At 37.9% G+C, this 22,634-nt stretch overlaps 2 protein-coding genes across 2 annotated transcripts in view; both read left to right on the forward strand.

Annotated features, from left to right (window-relative positions):
• slc25a21 (solute carrier family 25 member 21) overlaps positions 1 to 22,634 on the forward strand; it is a 178,134-nt gene that overhangs the window by 154,703 nt on the left and 797 nt on the right. The gene's annotated exons all lie outside the window — the stretch shown is intronic.
• Positions 2,053 to 3,655, forward strand: nkx2.1 (NK2 homeobox 1; the record flags this gene model as incomplete). The annotated part of the gene is made up of 2 exons (XM_079832483.1): positions 2,053 to 2,497; positions 2,982 to 3,655. The coding sequence occupies exons 1-2, from the start codon at positions 2,131 to 2,133 to the stop codon at positions 3,653 to 3,655; spliced, it is 1,041 nt and encodes a 346-aa protein (XP_079688609.1). The 5' UTR covers positions 2,053 to 2,130.

Raw genomic sequence — 22,634 nt, forward strand, 5'->3', positions numbered from 1 at the left:
ATTGTGGCGTAAACGTAATTTGACCGTTTTATTAGAGATATTAGATATAGGAATATGTATGGGATGACCTATGTTTGTGTTCCTAATACTCTTCAGGGTAGCCTGTTATTTCAGATTTGAAACACTTGAAGTGTTCCACAAGACAGATACAAAGAAATACACAGTGGAAAAAATGCTATTCTCGAAAGGCATTTGAATTCAGGTAAAAAAAAAAAAAAGAATAAAAAAAACATAAAAGCACAATTTCAAAATGCGACAGAATTTGTATTTACTGTTTTAACAAAGTGGCGTTTATATTCGCAATTATTTCATAATCAGACTGCGACTGATTTTTTGCATTTCTTATGTTGAGCTGTTTTGGGCTGCTATAGCTAGACATTCGGAAAATGGATAGCACGGAATCTTTACGAAGAGAAAAAAAAACAGTTTATTTAGCCATAACTCTATATAAAAAAAAATATTTTAAAAATAGACTTAAATCAAACAGTCTCTGTAATCCCTGATTGGCGACAACCATAAAATCAATTGTTTTCATCTAAATCTTTTTTTTTTACTAGCCGATTTTGTTTAGAAGGTTCCAGCGCTTAGCGGCGAAGACTTGCGATGAACGCAGGTCTTGATAAAAACGAAAGTTCACACCAATTATTTAAGTCTACATTATGAGAATCTTAACCACTCACTTGTGATTTGTCAACTAGTTTTGTTTTAACCAAAAGACATGAAATTGGTGTCCCAAAGGTTTGTTTGCTTCTCTATTTGGCAGTTTTAAATTTGATGCGATAAATTGTAAAAGTAAATTAGTTATAACCACATATTTTGCGATATTAGGATGACGAAAACAAAAACATGTAATTGTATCCTATTAGTTGTAGGCTTATAGTTAGAAGTTAGAGTAAAAGATTAGCATAAGACCACGCATTGTTTTGAAAATAGCTACAAATTCTTACTACTTTCTATATTAATACCTTCTATAATTCTACTTTTATATTTGTTAAAATAGGTAATAATAATAATAATAATAATAATAGGTAATAATAATAATTATTATTATATTATTATTATAAAGAATATGAAATGAAAATAGTCTGTTTTGTAAAATTAATCTGGTCGATTTTGTAAAATCTTCAGTCCAATCATAAAAAATTCTGTAAAAATGCTTTTCTGTCCAGCTATACTGAGGGAGACCTATAGGGCGTCGGGACGCACTGGTAAGCTTTGCATTATTGAACTTACACGGAGTTACTTCAGGATTTACTCAGGTTATTTCAGCGTCGTTAACTTTACCTGAGAGCCTCTCCTCCTCCCGAGTTCATTTTCCTCAGTAGCCTACCGCGTGTCTGAGCCGAGTGGATGGGAATTTGGACGACACGCTGCCTATGTCCAATAATATCAGACGGAAACGGGCTTAATCATTTACTTGGCCTCTTAACACGCGCATATGTATTTATTTATTTGTCAGTCAGTGTTCCTGAGTCGTCGCAAGGGCCCTTTGCGTGTTTGAGTACGATGGCGCATAATACAAACACGCCTGCAATCACCAGAAGCCTCTTGTGGCCATTAAAAGTCAGTAGTTGAACTCAAGTTTTTTTTTTCAGAAACTGAGTGGTTCTCAAAGTCTGAAGTCCGCATATGCACTCACATCAAGGGGCCCTTATAAACATCACTCCAACTGTCAATATTTCATCCTTTGCTGTGTTCTTTGCCGTTCTTGCAAGCCTTACCACCGCGAAATAAACAGCCTCGCGCTCAAAATGAACTATGGACGAATTAAATTCACGCACAGGTGTTGTTACACGCGAAAATGTTTTCGGGGTTGGGGGATGGCATGGGTAGCTGAAGACCGCGTAATAGAAATTGTGCGTGGGTGCACAGATGATAGCGCTGCTTTGTATTGTTGCCCTGGCTGCTGATGCCCCGCCTCTGATGGAAGCCTTAAACCTGGCACCAAGCTAAAACAAACGAAAGTCAGCTTCGAGCTCCCACTCAAACCAATTAAGGCGGACTCCAGTGCACACTCATACGTTTCCATCCTGCTGCAGCGACGGTGAAACAACAGGAACAGAGGAGCTGGCCAAAAAAAGAAGGAGAGATTGCCTTGCCTTCTAATTTCTCCCTTTCCAACACAGAACAATGTCGATGAGCCCTAAGCATACGACTCCTTTTTCTGTATCCGATATCTTAAGTCCTCTTGAAGAGAGCTACAAAAAAGTGAGTATGGAGGGGAACAACTTGGGGGCTCCACTTGCCTCGTACAGACAACCCCAAGTCACGCAAGCGGCGATGCAGCAGCACCACATGGGCCACAATGGAACAGTACCCGCTGCCTACCACATGACTGCAGCTGGAGTTTCCCAGCTGTCACATACAGCCATGGGGGGCTACTGTAACGGGAATTTGGGCAACATGAGCGACCTGCCGGCCTATCAAGACGGCATGAGAGGCAGCACGACGGCCACCAGCTGGTACGGAACGAATCCTGACCCACGCTTCTCTACAAGTACGTAACACTGAGCTGTATTCGAAAGAACTGTTTGTAATTATAAAATATAAAAATATATATATATATATATTAAACATGTCAGTCATAAATTGTACCATTTTGAATAGTCTGCAGTCTGTAGCTTTTTAGTTTTTTTTTTTAAACTGTAAAACCCAGTCTTTTAGCCCCAAGCAAACATTGGGCTTTTGACAGTATTAAGCGGAAATGTGTTAAGCCAACCAGACGTTAAACGTGCCAGGTGCTTTATCTAAACCCAAACAAACAGTGTCAATTAACCGACTCTTAACCGCAAATCCAGTGTTTGTCCAAAGCAGGGAAAAGTCTAACCAGAGACGATTGCGTAATAGTGCACAATCGCAATATTCTCTCTTTTTGATTGAGCAAAGGAGCGTTTGTATTTTGTGTGGTCTTTATTAGTATTTCATTATTATACTGTATGCTGTTAAATTGCAAAGTTAAATTAGACGGTTCTTTTTTGCAGTCTCTCGTTTCATGGGTTCCTCGTCTGGTATGAATATGGGCAGCATGAGCACTCTGAGTTCTTTGGCGGATGTTGGTAAAGGCATGGGTCCGCTGACGAGCACACCTCGCAGGAAGAGACGAGTACTCTTCTCACAGGCGCAGGTGTACGAGCTTGAACGACGGTTCAAGCAGCAGAAGTACCTCTCCGCGCCGGAAAGGGAACATCTGGCCAGCATGATTCACTTGACTCCGACTCAAGTTAAAATTTGGTTTCAAAACCACCGATATAAAATGAAAAGGCAGGCCAAGGACAAAGTGTCCCAGCAGCAAATGCAACAAGACAATGGCTCCTGTCAGCAGCAGCAACAGTCTCCACGGCGGGTGGCCGTGCCAGTGTTGGTGAAAGACGGAAAGCCATGCCAAGGCAGCAGCCATACACCCAACACTGGTGTACAAAACCACCATCACCAGGGAGGAAACGTCATGATTATGTCCAATAACAGTTCTTCAATGGGCCAGCATCAAAGTCAGCAGGTAGGCAGCGCCGGTCAGTCCCCAGATCTGGGTCAACATGCTGCAAGTCCTCCATCTCTCCAAACCCAGGTACCCGGCCTGTCACACCTGAACTCTTCCGGTTCCGAGTATGGAGCTGCCTTGCCCTGCTCCGCTCTGCTTTATGGCAGGACATGGTGACCCCGAAACAGACAATAACACAATAACAAAATGACAGGTGGATGCAGATAATCTGTATACTCAGATCAAAAAGACCATGCGAACAGTGGTTGCGCTCTGAAACCCTTGTCTCCTTTCTGGAGGGAGAAGTGACAAGGCTGCAAACAACACAAGGATTGCCAAATGTCAAAAGGTATCAAATCTTTTATTGAGAGGATGAGCGCCAAAACACCATTAAGAAGATGGAATTATTTATATACACTAGATTTTAAACGGAGACTGATTGAAACACTAAAATCACAAATATTCTGTCACCCTGTTGGATTTAAAACTGAAGACGTACCCCTCACAGTTGCTAAATACCTTTCATGATTTCTTATAGATTTCATTGTAAAACGTAGCTTGTATATTTCTGTAAAAGGTTTGGACTGATTACATAGTTTTTAGCGATATGTATATTGTACAAAAATTTTTATCGATATTAAGGGCCACGTGTTTTTTTTTTTTTCAGTTACATTGTTATTTGTACGTTTAATTTTCCTGTAACTTATATAGATATTTGACTTAAGCGCAGTCACACAATCACATTAATAAATTATGACAATAATAAAAATAGCCTAACAATACGTTTATTTTAGATTTGGGTGTAAGAATCTATCACTCGGCGGTGCTAAAAGTGGGACCTGACCAACTTAACATTTTTCTTCAAGATTAATTCAATTAAAACGTTTCAATGTCAACAAACTTTCACACAATTTGCCTTTACATTTGTAGGCTACAAGCTTTCTGAATACTACGTTTTTTTTTTTTTTTTTTTTTTTGCTGCAATCGCACATTGTTTGCAATCGACAATTTCTACTATTTGTAATGAATATTCCTTCAGGATTGTGGATCTGGACAGGCCTCCTAGTAAAGTGTTCATTCTGCAAATAGTTATGTAGTTTTCGGTGTGTCGCAACACTCATGAAGTCACACTACAAACATTAGTAGCCTAGCCGAAATATGTCAGAAGTAAATTTTGCGTTTTAAATGCTGACTTTGTGCCGTTTTAAAACATTTTTATGCAGTTGAATACCCTGGAATCCTTTTACTTGCAAAATGACGATATTACCTATTTTAAAATGCTTATATAAAATGTACACATTTTTTCATACCAACTGGATTAATAATCAACCTCGATCCTAAGTTAATTGTATTTAGTGAATAACCTATTAAATGAGATGTAGCCTATGCCTTTCCTAAGTAAACGAAGTTTTTGTAGATAATTCTTTTTGGAACTCTTTGTCGTATCAAGAATGAGTCAGTGCAGGTGAGGTCTCCACTCCTTGAGAGAAACTCACATCAAACAAACGCTCCTAAAAGCTAACTTATCAATCACATCGCTGTACAAACAAGAGTATTCTCCTAAAAAACTTTTCAAGACGAAATAAACACACTTATCAGAACGCCGTCCATCAATACCGTGTTTGTGAAGATCAGAGGTAAAATCAACTGCCCCCGCGTTTACGTATTGATAAAGACCGTAAACATCAGAGGGCTGAAGGTAAGATTGACCGAGTTGCCAGCTAGAACATTTGAAAGTGCATGCCGTGTGTTTCTCTGTGAGAGATTTAGCCTAGTCTACACAAGGAAATAACTGAATCAATGAATTTGACATTTCTATAGGCCTACTAGACATTTATTTTACACGTTTTGACCACGTGTAATAGAAATCGGTAGTGTACTGACATACAAAGGCCGCGGGTCCATTCACGAAATCAGACTTTTTCTTTCTTTCTTTCTTTCTTTCTTTCTTTCTTTCTTTCTTTCTTTCTTTCTTTCTTTCTTTCTTTTTTTTCTTTCTTTCTTTCTTTCTTTCATAATATCCTAATTATTTAGGCCTATGTGTTTTTTTCTGAGCTGGTCTTGATTCTTTTCAAATAACATTTTGGACTTCTGTGATTTATACTGTAGACTGTGTGATTTATAGACTACATGAAATGCAGATATTAATTATATAATGATCGATTGTTTGGTGCAAATCATTTATTTAACTTTTCAATTATATTTCAATTCTATAGTTTCGACCATGTTATTGTTATTTCAAAGATTTTAAGAACCCCTTGATTAAACGTGTTTCCCCCCCAAAACCACTGTCGCTTTTACCACACAATTACACTATTCTATTGCCCTTATAATTGCAAAAAATAAAGAGGCTAAAACGACCAAAATCTACATTTTTCCAGAAGAAGAATATCCTTAGCGTTGTGGGGGATAAGAACTTTGTCCACTCATTTTAATAACTTACATCTTTTTGCTTGACAAACCAGACATGAAGAACATTGGTTTGTCTTTTAGTGTTTATAACCCTCTATTATTTATGGCACTGATTGCCCTGATATTTTATAGGCTACTGCGCTCCAACAGCGATAGTAGCTGTAACTATTAATGCAAAGCAAAACTTGTACAATAGGCCATTAGGCCGAATGGTCGGTGTGGCCCTTGTTGATGGTCACGCCTGGGTTTTATAGCTTTTATTCGCAAATACAACCCTCTGCATGTAAACCTTCAACTGATGAAGGTATTTATGTGAAGCTCTCGCGCCAGTAAGCGGGCAGTGGGGCGCGCGTTTTAATGACTCGCTGATTGTAATGGCGCTCTTCTTTTCTGTGAAGGGTCGTTAAATCAACAGATCATTTTGTCGATTATGTCCGAAATTATACTTCCGAAGGCCTACAGAAGCTTATTTTACTTGCACTGATACTCAATTATATGTAACCTCCACCTAAAACTCTAAGCAATATCTATGTGTCTAAAAAGGCAATAGCAATGGGCTACTACTATGAGTATTATGATTCTGAAAAAAACCTCTCCAGTCATATTTATAAAGTTTATTTGAATTTACATGGAGTGAAATTAAAATGTAAAATTTTAGGCCTATATTATTACAGTATTATAGTAGCCTATTACCTGTATTTGTAGACTACATCACTGCAATGTAATGAACTTGAGTATAGACAAACGTTTGAGGATGTCTGCCATCTTAACCATACTTCCCTCGCAAGACTGGATAAATTGATTAACCAAATACATGAAATAAACGTTCATTTTATAGCAAGTGAGATTTTCTCTTTTATCCGTTGTGCAAATTCAATCATTTTCCACAGCAATCTACCAGCGCCGAAAGAGTCTATTAGGTTTTCGGGGATTCGTTTTGTTAGAGCTCCTCTGAAAGACTCCAAATTACATTAACATGTCTGAGGCTCGGTGTGTGGTCTTTGTGTGGAGCTTGTAGCTGTTGAAAATGACTTGTTGGAAGCGTGTATGCTCTCATCACTCTCACTCAACACACGTTGCACAACTGCGGACTGTCCTCGAGGCTTTGGGTGCAAAGGTCCCAGTCACCTCTCTGCAATTAGACCCCAATCTCAATGCAATCAGGGTTTCCGAGGTCCGTTCCATGCTTTATTTTACACAGTAGTTCGGGGGAAATGATTGACTTACAATCTGCATTTATAGCCAATTTGTGGTGAATCAAACTTTGCTCTCATCTCGACAAAAATGACCATACACATTTGGCATTAAGCCTGTATATAAGATTTTTAAAGAGCAGAAAGAAACCGTGCCGATGTAACGGCCTACAGCGCAAATATAAACGTCATATACGTTACACTTAATAACTAATCTTTCCAGTTAATTTCACTACAATTATTTTATTCACACCACTGGCTTTAAACATGTCCACACGAAACAAACTTGGTTTGGCCACACCTTCGAAAAGTAAGGTTATGCAATGACACATAGCGGTGTATTTTTAGTTGCCATTATGTCATTTGCTGTGGAGCTGTCCGGGGTGCTGAAGTTTTGCTCACCACCATTGCCATGCACACTATACTTAATGATAACTTAATTTATTTAAGTAAACACATCCTTGTAAAAATTGTAAAATTGCAAATGTAGCCTAGCCTCAACAAACGTAGTTTCAAATGAAATGCTAAAGTGGATCATTTACAGTCCGCAACGCGGTAGATACAAATTACAGAACATATACAATTTTTTTTAAATATTCATCACCATGTTTCAACATGACTCAAAATAAATTCTTGACACACCATAACCACAGCGTGTGCGGGGAATGAGAAAGCAACTACAAACGAAGCAGGAAAACCGAGAGAGAGGTTTAACAGACTTAAAACTGACATTAAATGTGGCTGGATCGTTTACAGATATGGAGCAAAAAGACAAAAATCTGTCTTTGTCAGTACAGCTGCACTGAATTACTCGGGTTTTTAGAGAATTTGAATGGTGTAGGTAAGCCTTTGACTAAAAAGGACAGGGATATTCTCTTCACGAAAAGTCCAACTTTCAAACATACCTCATCTTTAATCTCAATACATCTTAAATGGAGACTGTAAATAGCAAAGTAACAAAAAAATTAGCAAGACTAGTTTTCGTCTACGGCTTCCAACACCTCTCTCTTAGACCAGCTTCAGTATGTACATGACAAATGGCACAATTACACACTGACTGCAATCACCTCCTTTAGTAAATCTTATTGTCAACTAGTAGCAAAAATATATTTAATTGTCCAGTATTTATCTGCTTCTTGAGGCCATTGTACTGCGCACGCAGACGAGGGTCATTTGCAAGAAGAAATACTTAGCATGCAGCGCGGAACACAAGATGCGGTAATACTTGACCTTTCAGTGTAATTGTGGCACCGGTGAAATGCAGCGCATTCAGCCTTATGTGAATGCAGCCTTTCCCATCCATTGAACAAAAACTGCATTTTCATACCTTCTCGTTTCTTTACTGTTTTTCTTTCTTTCTTTTCTTTATTATTATTTTGCTTCCCATCAAAGAAAATTACTCTTTTAATGGCAGTGTATTTTCTGCCATTTAAATGGTCAAATTTACAATGAGGCAAATTATCATAAACTGGTGAAACGTTCCGATAAAAAAACACCTAATTTCTTCTTGGATTTAAGGAAAGATTAAATCGATTTTCACACGTTTTTAAACGATGAATCACTCGGGTCGTGACAATTAGGTATATTTGTGTAACTGATTGGACAGCCCTCATACTGGATTGGGCAGTCATAGGGTAAGATGGGGAAGTCGGTAGATGTCCCCTATGAGAACAATGTGCATTTACTTTTAAATTAACATATTCATAGATATAGCAAACTCAGGATGATGGTGCATCAAACAATATATGTGGTTAAAGGAAATAAATAGAAACATTTCCTAAATTAGTTGTTCTAGCACAAAATGTAAAATTATTCAAAGAGGCCATCTTACCCCTCTCCAGTTGGCCACCTGCATGGGGCAAGAATCCCCCCTGGGTAAACTCTTACTGAATGTATAAATGACTTGAATGATGAATGAATGAATCTTATATATATATATATATATATATATATATATATATATATATATATATATATATATATATATATATATATATATATATATATATATATATATATATATATATATATATATATATATATATATATATATATATATATATATTACGTGTCATTGATGTTAAATACTAAAACGATTAAAAATATTATATTTTAAATGTTGTTTTGACAATTTAGTTTAATTGAATAACCGATGAATCACAGTAAAAGAGATTGACCTGAAAGGTAAATTTGTTCTATGACCTACATTCAGACATATCATTATTTATATTCAATTAGCCGTATTTTTATTGAAGACATGTCATAATAGCAACACTAATCAAATTGAACGATTTCACTCAAGTAGTCTGTTTTAATGAAAAGCAATGATTCCAACGTGTTCATGAAATTACTGAATAATAAACCAAGAATTGCAATAAGTATCCAATAAAATAAAATGTAACACTAGTACCAAGTTCTCAAAGGTCTTTTCCCTCCAAAAAAAAAGTACTCCACAGATCTAAAAACATTAATGTTTCCACAAATCCCTTACAACCAGCCACAAAAAAACTGATACAGTGTCTCAGATCAGATGGGGCCTCTACACAATTTTGGGCCCGTTTCTTTCAGTGGGAGTTTTGTGTGTAAGGGGAGAACGCGTTTGAGTTAACACGTTTTCCTAAATGATAAGCGTCTGTGATGTGTGAATAAAGATTTTATTTTAATGTTCTGAAATGTCTCGTGCGGCAGCGCGCGGGTCATGACTCAATAATGAAATTCTGAGCAGACAAGAGGCGCTCTATCGCAGTCTTGTACTGTACCAGCGGGAGTCCTTTTGTGATCAGCGAACCATTACTAACCGTGTTAACACTTTCTCCCCCGCTAAATAACATGTAATCACCTCACCCCTCTGCTATTTTGATCAACTTTTTGTCACTTAAACACTATCTGATTACTTAAGCGTGGTACAACAAAAACTATTAAAACAGCATCAATATTAAACATAGTGGATCTAAACTGGAAGTCTGTAGTCACCAACCATCATTTTTAGCACTAAATAACCGATCTAGAATTATATATTAATATAGGAATAGCATATATCATAAGCTTAATGCAGAAAAAGACAAATGCATGATGTTCGGTAAACATGTCATGGACTGGTGGTAACATAAAATAAGCTTTATGTCAGTAATACCTTGAACATATAGACTACTTGGGATATTGCCTAATAAATGAGTAGAACCAATCCATCAAATATCAATAACATTTTATGGACTGTTTCACGTTTATCCCATTGCATCGCTTCAGTCGTATGAATTTAATCGAAAAATGTGTCTCGCGTAGGCTATCTAGCCTACAGGATTGTAATCGATTTGCATTGCTTGTCCCAAGAAATCAAACATGTCGTAAGCAACTATAGAGTGAAGAAAATAATAATTGTTATCTTAAACCAATGTATTCTGTTAGTTATGTTAGGCCAAATGCGGGCGACCTTGGAGTCTGCAGAACACACAACGAGCAGGCCTCACAACTGTGAAGAATTGGCTTATATGAGTGTGGTACATGGCTTAAACATTAAGACCTGTTGAGATTATGGCTTTTTTCTGTAGAACCGGAAGGAGGGATGCTATTTGCCCCTTTATAAAATATGTCATTAGGAAGAATTCATGTCACACAAAGGGACGGCAGTCAAAAATTGCCCCACCACTGTTCAGTAATTATATAGTTTGCCCAGGCTGCGGGCTGTCATGCGCCGAGGCAGGTGGCAAGTCCATCATGCAAATGGCTTGGCGGTGCCGCCATAATTAGCCAGCGCGAGTCGCCCAAATTAACAATTAGCTAACATGCAATTCTCTCTGTGAGCGCAGCGACTCGCCGTTGTGTGACCATTGTATTACGCAGCCATTTGCACGTATGGCGTATCATTTATCATTTCTATGCTCAATTTACAATTCTATGGCAAAGAAAATCAGGGTAAACGTCTGTGACGATTACAATTTCTCTGACTGGTTGTTCAGTTTCCGGGGTAAGCTATGCACAATACAAATCACATAGCTACATTTAGGCCTATTTTATCAGTCTGAAAGACTGACACCAACACTCCCCCATGCAGTCCAACTTGCATAATCTTAGGGAATTTTTTCCTGACCACAGTTATTCAATTTCATTCAGTTCTCTATTGAAGGGTTAGTTCCCCCCAAAAATGAAAATGTTGTTATTGCTTACTCACCCTCATGTCTTTCCAAACCCGCAAGACCTTCGTTCATCTTCGGAACACAAATTAAGATATTTTTGATGGAATCCAAGAGCTCTCAGGCCCTTCCATAGACAGCAATTGAATTAACACTGTCAAGGCCCAGAAAGGTAGTAAAGGCATCATTAAAATCATTCATGTGACTACAGTGGTTCAACCTTAATTTTATGAAGTGATGAGAATAGTTTTGTGCGCAAAAACAAACAAAAATAACGACTTTATTCATCAATTTCATCTAACCAGTGCCAGTTGTAAATACAGTGCAGCTCCTGCGTCATCATCAGCATGCAGAACTTGAAATCACTGCACTGTATTTACAACGTATAAACTGCATAGGAGACTGACACAGGCTAGACGAAAATTGTTCAATAAAGTCATTATTTTTGTTTGTTTTTGCGCACTAAAGTATTCTCAATGCTTCATAAAATTAAGGTTGAACAAAAGGAGTCACATGGATGATTTTAACGATGTTTTTCAGAGGAATGTAATCAAAAATATCTTAATTTGTGTTCTGAAGATAAACAAAGGTCTTGGGACATGAGGGTATTTAATGACAGAATTTTTGGCTAAACATTTTTGGGTAAACAAACTCTTTACATTTAACTGGATTATTTGAATGATTTTATACTGAGGCTATTTGGACAAAGTAGGATTTATTAGGTCTTTTCCTGTTTACTTTTATCAATTTAAATACAATTTAAAGTTAAATTATCTGAACTACTTGTCTCTGTTAGGCTAATACATTTTTTCTGTCATTACATAACTAATATTTCGTTGAAAAACTCGGGAAAATGCTGAATCAACAAAACTGCAGCTATTGCAGCCTTAAAATATAGCCATGGTATAGCCTACAGCCTTTTTAGTGTGCGGCAACCTAACATTTTTTGTAGGTGTCAACCTAAAATGCCCACCTGGTCACCACATAAAGCATCATGCGTTTGGACTCTATATCACTAATCGGGCACAAGTGATCGCTTCAGGTTTTTGGTTCAAATGCAAGACGGACCCACGCTGTGCAGCAGTTAAAAATAATCCAGACCCGAGAGGTGCTGCTTTTTTAACCCCTCCAGTGATCTCCTTGCACCCGGCAGACAAAACGCCTCCCCAGCAGATAGCCCCAAACACAGCCCACCCACTTACTCATTATTCCGGGCTGCCCTCCGACATGACACGGGAACAAAGTAGGCGTTAAGCCACATTAGAGCCGGGATGGGAGTCATCAGTAACCCGTTATCAGTTAATGAAGGGAAACACATGCGGGGCGATACACAGTAGCCGATCAATAGCGCGCTCGGACAATAAGCGCCTGCTCACAAAAAAGAGAAATGCAAATCAATTAGAAACCTTGTTTGCTTCTGGTTCGCTCAGTCTATTCCCAGCAATTACATCTTCATTAAAGCTAATTTAACCGGGATGCTGCCGCAGGGACAACAACAGTTGTTTGTTGCTCCATCGTTTTCAAAGGCAGAGAATGACAGCATGATGCGTTATATATATTAATGGCGACTGTCCACAGGGAGATCTTATTACGTGGCTCATAATTGTGGGAGATTTAAGCCGAACCCAAGAACATCAGGCTTTAGTGAAGACATCAAATGCACGCCAAAGATAGCCTATTAAGATGTCAAGTTATAAATTAAATTTTTCCTGATGAAATCTCTGTTCTCAAGCCTTTCACTATACACGCAAAAATAGCTATAGCAGTGGTTATCAGTCCCGAATTACCACAGCACTTTCTCCGTTATTGAGCTTGATTTGCCTGGTATTAGAGGCTACCTGATTGTCAGACATCCAAAGTGTGACATGTTTGTGCCATTGATCTTCTGCTCTATCTATAGCATCAACCATTATTGAGGATGACATTGCTTTTTTATTTTCTGCATCACTGCTGGCATGGTATCCACACATGGCACCAAACCACGGCTTAAATGTGTATTCAAAACAGGGAATGGAAAGGGCTCCATGACTCTGCTAATGAAGTTCCTCTGCCCGTTAAGACAACAAACACTTCAGACACCTTCAGATAGGCTACACCAGTTTGGCAGTGAACACGTGTAAGTTTGAATCAGCTCTTTCATATTATAAGAAGATCTTTGCCAAATCGACTGCCGATTGAGAGCCATTTTGAGTAAGCATACTTGACACGAGCTATGTATAGTGACACGCTGAAGTTTATCTGATGAATGGTAAATGAAAGGGGTTAAAGCTAAAATCATCCACATGATTGCACGGCTGTTCTTTCCAGGAAAAAAAGTCTGCATGGGGTGGATTCATGGTGCCAAACAAAATGCATTTATGAATTAGAATGACTTCAATCAGTATCAAATCGAAAAGAGCATTGATATCATAGATGTGAATGCTTTTGTTCACAAGTATGTTTTATTATTTGAGATCTTTCCATTTATTTCAGACTATCCCCTTTAGGATATTCAGTCACAATTTTCTCAGATAAGATGGACATTTGCAGAATCTTTTATTTAATGTATTGGTTATACAGTATTTCACAGCAGGCTTAAAGAAAAATAACAGTTCTGTCATCATTTATTTTCAAAATCTGTATGACCGACTTTCCACTTCAAAACATGAGTTTAGATATTTTAAAATAAATTATTGTACAATATTGTTTTAGAAAACATTTTGTTTTTGCTGATATAATGAAAGTCATTGGAGTCCAAAACAACATGGGACCCCATTGACTTAGACAATTCTTTAAATATTTTTTGATAAACATGAAGAAAGAAAGTTGTACAGGTTTAGAGGGACATGAAGACGAGTTAATGAAGAATTAGCTGGTCCCTTTAACTGAAAGTTTAATTAGACTAATATGCACATGATCTGATCAAGCTTTTAGACAATACTGTTATAGCAAAACTTAAAGTAGGTTGCAATTTCATACACTTGCTAGGGTTTTTCTAAATGTTCTCTTAAAAGAGATGTGATTTATGAGAACAATATCAAGCGTCCACGCTTTACAATGATGTGAATAGCTTTGTGTGTGTCTAATAAAGTACATTATAATATCTAATAAAGCTCAACATGCTCCACTTTATTTATTTTTTTCATTTATATTGTTTCAGTGTTGCTTGAGAAGGAAGCCCATTCACTAATGTTGACGTTGCTCTTTTTGTGCACAATGAATGGTCACCCAGGGGAAACATGTAACTTAATATTTTAAGCTCCTCATTAACATCTCATTCACAGCCTCATGGTTGCCATCTTGCAGTTTCATATACAGTATTACGGCGGTGGAGTGCAAAGACTTATTGCCACGTGATCACGCAGACCCCTGCCCCCATTTCAAGCTTGTGCCCCCCTCTCCCGATCCGAGTTAGCTTCCTAGTGCAGGACCGTGGCATGCTGTGTTTTGGCAGAAAATCAATAAAGGGGAAAATCTGCTCTAATCATCCACACATTTACCATCACAATCAACAATCAAAGCCAAGACCTGAGTCTTTATTTGTAGGCCTGAGCTGCCCAATTTTCCCACTGTGAAAGGCAGGCTAAATTAGAACCCTTGGTTCCTGTTAGCAGCTCTTAATGGCTCTGATTTGTGAACTGCTAAATGAGGTTATGTAAATTGATCCTGAGTGCAGGCAGGGGCCCCCAGGTGACAGGTGCAGCTTCCTGTGAGCGGGGGCAGAGGGGGAGTTATGAGACAAGGAGGGAGAAAACTTAGCAAGGCTGTAGGAGCAAATCCCCTCAATAAAAAGGCAGAACAGTATTAGATGGATTTTCAATTAAACTCTTAAAAAAGTACAGATGACTTTCATTAGTGAAAAAATAATTGTAATGTTTGCTAATTGTTTGTTGTTGACTACAAGACAATGTAGCTAAGATGCTTCTACAAAACTGACTCATCACACAAGAGAGGAAAATGGCATTAAATCATTTGTTTTTTCATCTCTTCATATTTTTTTTATCAAACAGTGTTTATCTGAACAACATAAAGAATTCCTAGTGTTGTAAAATAGTATTAAAGACGTTTCTCATAATCAGGGCCGGATTTACCTCTTATTGTGACATATGTAAAATACATTTTTGACCACCCACCCAACCACACTCCCTCCCTCCCTCCTTCCTTCCTGTACTTTTTAAATAATTAAACCAAGTTTATATTGTGGCTTTACATATGGTCCGACACTTGCATGTGTATAGTATTAACTTAAAAAAAAAAAAAAAAAGCTAAAATGGAGTTACAAGCTTTTTACCAGAGATTTACAGACATAGGCCTACATGTTTGATCCATCATACATTATGTTTTCATCAACTTACATATATGATAACGTTTATTGTAGCTGTGTGGGCACTCAGTTTTCTCTATCATTTGGCCAAAATCTCATGCTATCAAAAGTTCGGCGCACAGACTGTTTAAGAGAGTAGGCGATGACTCGACGACAAATGCTAAGACACTCTTCTCTGTTTCTCAAATAAAATATTAGCTTATATAGTGTTTCTTGAGTAAAGAAAATGCTAGCCTACTTATTAAAACAACCAGTCATGTATTTACCCTTGCACTGCAGACAAGCAGAAACGGTGAAGTTATTAGGTTTTACAGATCGTTTAGTCACAAAGTTTAGTCACAAGCTCTTTTAAATACTTTTCATTGGTTAAAAACTTGCAAAACCCACAAACAGGCGTAAAGGGTGACTTTAATGGGATTGTTGTTATGGGAAGAAGGAAGTGGGAACTGGCGCACAACATAAAGTCCAGGCCTGACCCTCTCTCGTCCTTCACTGCCTCCGGGCTCCCTCATGAGAGGACTCGCAGGTGACACTCCATTCTCAATCATGCACTGGTCTCGCTCGCTCCTCCCACGTCTCTCGCTCGCCCACCTCGCCACAGTGACCAATATAATAATGAAAAAAGATAATGACAAAATATGTAGATTTCTGCCCAACATAGACAATATTTTAAAATGCACATGTTGCTCATTTATAGGCCTACAGTGTTGTCTAACAGTTTTTTTTAGCATTAGAGTGATATGATAATTCTCCTCATTAGAACTGGTTAGTATACTGTGACTTTTTGCATCATTACAATAAATACATAAAATAGATTCACAATACAAACAGAATGTTCTGTCACTCCTGTATTAATTTCATAACGAGGTATTCTTATTCATGTCAGTATCATTTCCATTACTTTAATAGAAAATATAAATACCTCTGGAGGCATGTAGAAATTATGCAAAAACTGTTACATGCTTCAATAAAGAAACAACATCAGAAAAATGTTGCTACTGCATAGATTTGTATAGGTTTGAACAGGAAGATGATGTACCTAATATAGGTTGCTTTGAAGAAATGAAAACATGGCAGACAGGGCTACTTCCTTTCTAAATCTGATCACTATTTGTACAGCAAATAGATGAAAGCAACTGAGGTCACTATTAGATATTAGGGGCCCTATCTTGCACCCAGCGCAATTGACTTTGTACACCGACGCATGTGTCATTCCTATTTTGCACAAGCGCAAAGCGCGCTTTTCCCTCCACAGAAGCACGTCGCTAAACTAGTGAATGCACTTGCGCTCCCTGGGCGGTTCAGCGCAAAAAAGGAGGCGTGTTCCGGCGCAAACAATCCCTGGTGCTATTTTGCTGTTCCATTAAACAATTGCGCCACTGACCAGAAAAAACCTAGTCTAAAGTCAGTGGCGCGTTGCGCGTTGTTCATTATGCTATTTTAAGGGCGCATGCTTGACCATAATGTATAGCGTGCACAACGCGCATACACTTTGCTCATGTAATCTACACAGATGCAACAGTTATTTTTGCAAATCATAAATTGTTACACTAAAAAAATATTAACACATGAGATGACGGAAATCATTGTGGTGTGCCACGAAGATGTGAAAAAATAGGCATAAATCTAGCTTACAAATGATTCAGGCTAATTGTAATAATTAAGGATAAGACCTGTTTGCCCAATAGTGGCAAGACATATATGTATATAAGGACATCTGACAAATTGGTTTGTCCGTCAAGAACCAGGAAAAAAAATCGACTGAAAAACTGAAAAAACTGAAAGACTGAAAAAAAAAAAGACTGTGAAATCACCTTTACCATAATGTACAACATTACAACTTCACTTCTCTGTCTTTCACTGCTCTTACAAGAACATCAGTCTCCTCGGCTGTGAACCGCTCCTGGCGTGCGCCTGGTAAATACGCCATAATAATAGCAATCCATAATGGAACTTGCGCACCTGCTTTTAAAGGGAATGTTGGATGACGCTCGGATTGGTTTATTCACGTTACGCCCAAACCACACCCATGAATAATGAAGCTACTTCAGACCAACCCATTTTAGATTTGCGCCGGGCGCAAGAGCCATTTATCCCGCCGGGAAAATAGCAACAGCGCCGAGACCCGCCCACAAAGTTACTTGCGCTTCGCGTTTTTACACTTGCGTTTCAGATCGTTAAAATAGGGCCCTAGGTGTGTCTTAGATATTTCTAAATTGAATGGTCCTCTTCCTCTCTCTTTCAGGTTCTTTCAGACTCCCAATCGACCTTGGTTTTTTTTTCTTCATGTACTCCTTTACACTGAGAAAGAAAGTATAAGACACAAAGGCAAAGGCATTTTACTAAGAGATGCAGATGAACTGGGTGAAACAATAATGTAGATCTGCCCTTGCATGTTCTGCTCACTGTTGCTTGGTGAAAACAGAATAGAACTGGAAACTCGTACCTTCTACCGATCTTGGCATCAACAATGTTTTTGTCACACAAAAGTATGCATGGTTTCCTAAAGCTCCATAAACATCATATGCATGTAATTGGTCACTCAGCATCAGAAACGTTCCTTGTTTTTCCAGTGTAAATGAGACTCCGCTTATCTCATTGAATACACCAACATAATCATTCAGTGTATAAGAATTGTTTGTAGTATGCTTGTAAAGTACTTGGTGTTATTTGAATGTCAACAAGGGTCATATTTGAGTGCAATGTAAACAGTGTTGCTCACAGTGTAAAGTATATTAAACCATGACCAATAAAGGATTATTGAAAACAAAGGATATGGAAGAAAAAAGCAATCACCTGTTAATCAGTTGACAAACATGTCTGCATCTGAGAAGCTTGTTAAGATAGATAGACAGATGGACGTATAGACAGATAGACAGACATGTTTTTTGGTTTAATATGGGTGTCACAAATACTGAAGTGAGTAAACGCATGATGCAGTATAACTAAAAGGGTAACACTTTACAATAAGGTTAATTAGTTAACATTAGTTATCTACATTAGTTAACTTGAACTAATAATGAACTGCACTTTTAACTTGTTAAAGGGTTAGTTCACCCAAAAAAACTAGACCATGATTTATTCACCATGAATGAATTGGAATGAGACCATGAATGCACTGTGAACTAACATGAACAAACCACGAACAGCTGTATTTGTATTAACTAAGTTAACAAAGATTAACTAATGCTGAACAGAGGTATTGTTCATGGTTAGTTCATGTTAACTAATGTATTAACTAGTGTTAACTAATACAACCTTATTGTAAAGTGTTAACACTAAAAGACACTTTAAAAAACATGGACAGTAGAATAAAAAATATACACAAGAGGATAAATACACTAACCACATTTACCAACAACAAGAACTGACAAAGACTGAACAGAACAGGGAGTATAAATACACAGGGTGTTTCTCAATACTCAAATTGATGCTTCCTTCTTTCCTTGCTCCTCCGTCCTCCAGCCTGTGCCCCGGAAACCACTTGAACTCAGCCATCTTGAAGGGCATCTCAGTTCTCTAATTTCACCATGAGGAGAGGAACGAGGAGTGAGGAAGCTTCCAGAGAAGTCATGACGAGGATACATAGGTGTATCCTTCCCTTGCATCCTAAGGAGGTGGAGCTAAGACGAGAGGAAAGGAAACAAGGGCTGTTTCCATAATCGCCCCTAAACCCTCATTCACTATTCCCTACGTTAGTCCACTAATATAGTTCACTTGAAGGAGTGTGGGAGTGTGTGAAGTCGGACAGCCGTTGAGTGTACATCGGTTGTACACTCGTTATTGCAGTGCAATGTGTGATTGTATGAGTGCACTCAATAATGTCCACTATGGTTTCGGACACCACTACAAATGGCTGTCCCCTGAAATAATGTCCTATTTGAGGGTATAGGGGCGATTTCGGATTCAGCCAAGGATGCACAAATAAGAAAGGAGAAGCACCCACTGATGCTGCATTCCACTCCAGTTTTAGACACGCACTTGCAAACTTCCCTAAGCACTTCTCCTCGGGGGAATCCCTGCTGCCATTTTGAAGTGCGTTCCACTTCGTGAAGTGGACAAGGGAAGTTGGACAGACCCTCGCTCCCTCGATTTTGACCAAGGGAGCGAGTCTACTTCATATGTACACTTCAGGCAGCTTCATATCCCACCATGCAACATGATTGTGACGTCACCGCATATCGCGTTTAATTTACCCCACCACAGACAACTCTATGATATTTTTTTATTATTTTAAAAAACATTTAAAACAACCCAAATACATATAGAATGCTGCATTAAACAATTTCGTAAAGGAAAAATAAATAAATCAACTCCATAGTGGATTCGAAGTGGTCAAGGGCTTAGGACGTTCCAGTTCAGTCCATTGCAAAGGTTCCTCCAGTAGTGTGCACTCATGCAACGTAAGCAATGACGCACATCCGAGTGAACGAGACGGAGGGAAGTTAACGAGTGAAGGGCATAATAAAAATGAACTGGAACGCAGCACGAGTAAACAAAAGGACTAAATGAGAAACAGGTGAACGTAATCAGTGACTAGGAAACTAACTAGGGCACAATGAAGACTAAAGTAAAAGGTTATACATGAAACCAAGGGCCTCTTTATACACTGTTGTTTTTAAAAAATGTTTTAGCTGGAAACTGTGTTCTTGTGATATATATATATATATATGGCACTTCAAGGAAGGTAATCTGTTATACTGTCTTACATTATGCATATTGCAGTTTATTGCTCTAGTCACATCTGCAGTCATTGTGCCTCCTGCAGCAGGACTATGGCATGCTCACACAGAAATCAGGGACCCAGGGCATCTTGCACAGTCAGAAAGGCCTCTTTAAAGGGATAGTTCACCCAAAATGAAAATGACCCCATGATTTACTCACCCTCTAGTCATCCTAGGTGTTTATGACTTTCTTCTTTCAGACAAATGCAATTGGAGATATATTAATGTCCTGGTTCTTCGAAGCTTTATAATGGCAGTGAATAGAGGATTTGATTTGATTTTTGCATCTATCCATCATTAAAGGACTCCAGGGGGTTAATAAAGGCCTTCTGGAGTGAAGCAATGCGTTTGTGTAAGAAAAAATATCCATATTTAAAACTTTAAAAACTAAAATTACTAGATTCCGGCCGGCCGTACACATCGATTTACGGCGAAAGAGTAAGAGATATCTTTAATGATGAATGGATGGATGCACTTCTTTAGGCTTCAAAATCAAATCCTCTATTCACTGACATTAGAAAGCTGGGAAGAGCCAGCACATAATTTAATTTATACCCAATTGTATTTGTCTGAAAGAAGAAAGTCATATAAACCTAGGATGGCTTTAGGGTATAAATAAAATTTTTTGGGTGAAGTAAATTGGAAATGTGACCTTAATTGTCTACCGCCTGTAAACTGTTTGTGTCTTAAGGTGAAACCCTACAGGCAAAACCTTTTTGTTTTTTCAAGCATCGGTCAGTTTTGAGATTTTGAGCTATTTGGCTTTTCATGAAGTGTTTCAAACTAGTGGAAAGATCTACATATAGATTTTATTTACAATACAATACATATAAAGGCAGTTTTCTCAAAATTAGTTTTCTCTCCTGCTTGTCTCCTGAGTCAGAAATCTCCACTTCAGCAGAACTTGCATTCACCAAACGTTACAGTTTTATGGAGGAGTTTGCTCATATATAATTCACCTGATTGTATACAATTTATTAATAAATACATATTTTTTTTTCTGGCTGTTGACAGTATTTTCAGATTTGTGGAGTGATGAAGAAATCCCAAATCCCCTCTGTCAGCAAAATGAAACAATTTTTTTTTTACCTGGCTTAATCCAGTGTTCAGGTTTCTGTTCTGGAAATGTATGCGAATTATTGTATATTTAATTATATAATGTTTCTAAATATTTGCCATTCTTAATGTAACCAATCAACTGGAAGTATGTTAATATCGCTTAGTTAAATTTTAGACTATTCACCTGGGGTGTCTCGACTTAAGGACTGTTCCACAGACACTAATGCAATAACTGTTGAGCATTGAACAAGCACGAAGAACATTGTTTAAACTCTTTCAAATGAAGATCTGTAAAGCTTATTTGGATTTTACCAGATTAACAGTATCCCGAAAAAGGGATGTTTTCTTTATAGTATATCAGCAAGATGTTTCTACTAAAAGCCTGGTTTCTCTTAGTGGCCAACCCAAGCCAGTCTCTTCATGTGTCCTGCTGCGTGGGAATATGCTCAAACAGCACAGAGTGTAAGAGGATTTTTAAGTGTTACAGTTCTCTTCCAACTGGAGGAATTAAAGAGCGCCACAGAAAGGACTGGAGCTGAAAGGTTTGTCTCCAAAACCCTTCCTAAAATGATTAACCCTCCCAGAAGACATTACAGGGTTCAGCACCGAGCACTTGTGCTTTGTCATTGATGGCAATTGTTCTTTTTCTCAGTTGTTGCGTTCATCAGTCTCCTCATTATATGGAAAAAAAGAAGAAAAAATGTATGAATAGACGAGGGAGATTTTCCCACACTTTCTCTGGACAGAAAAGAGCTCCATTGTAAGCAGCTTCCCATCCCTATTGCCCTTACACTATTGTTTGACAGTCAGTATTGCTATAAACGGGCAGCCTGCCTTTCAAAACCCTCCCTGGAAGAAAAACTTTGAGTGGTGAGCACAATCTGACAATATCCCCTAAGGAGTGAAACGTCTGACGTTGAATATGATGGATACTGAACCAATGTCAAAACCCTTCAATTTGTCTTGAAGGTCACATTTTTGGCTACAATATACACATTTGATTGACAGGGGATGTGATTAACAAGAAGAGTAATGTCCTTAAGACTCAAAACAAACCAGACCTTGACCAACATAGAAAAGGTAATAGGTGTGAATATACTGTTGTTTTTACAGATACACTGAAACAAATTATTATGGCATAACAGATTAAATTAAGCATAATTAATTTGTGCTCGTTTAAATAATTTAAATTTAGTTTTTTGATTTTAATTTTAAAAAATGAATTGGTTTTATGGGAATTGCATGTGTTTTTGTTTAAATTGAGATAAAATAAATTGATTGCGACCACTTATGATAACATTTTTTTGTAAATTCAACTAATAATTTTTTTCAGTG

This window comes from Gobio gobio (genome assembly GCF_949357685.1).
Source record: "Gobio gobio genome assembly, chromosome: 13".
Taxonomy (NCBI): domain Eukaryota; kingdom Metazoa; phylum Chordata; class Actinopteri; order Cypriniformes; family Gobionidae; genus Gobio; species Gobio gobio.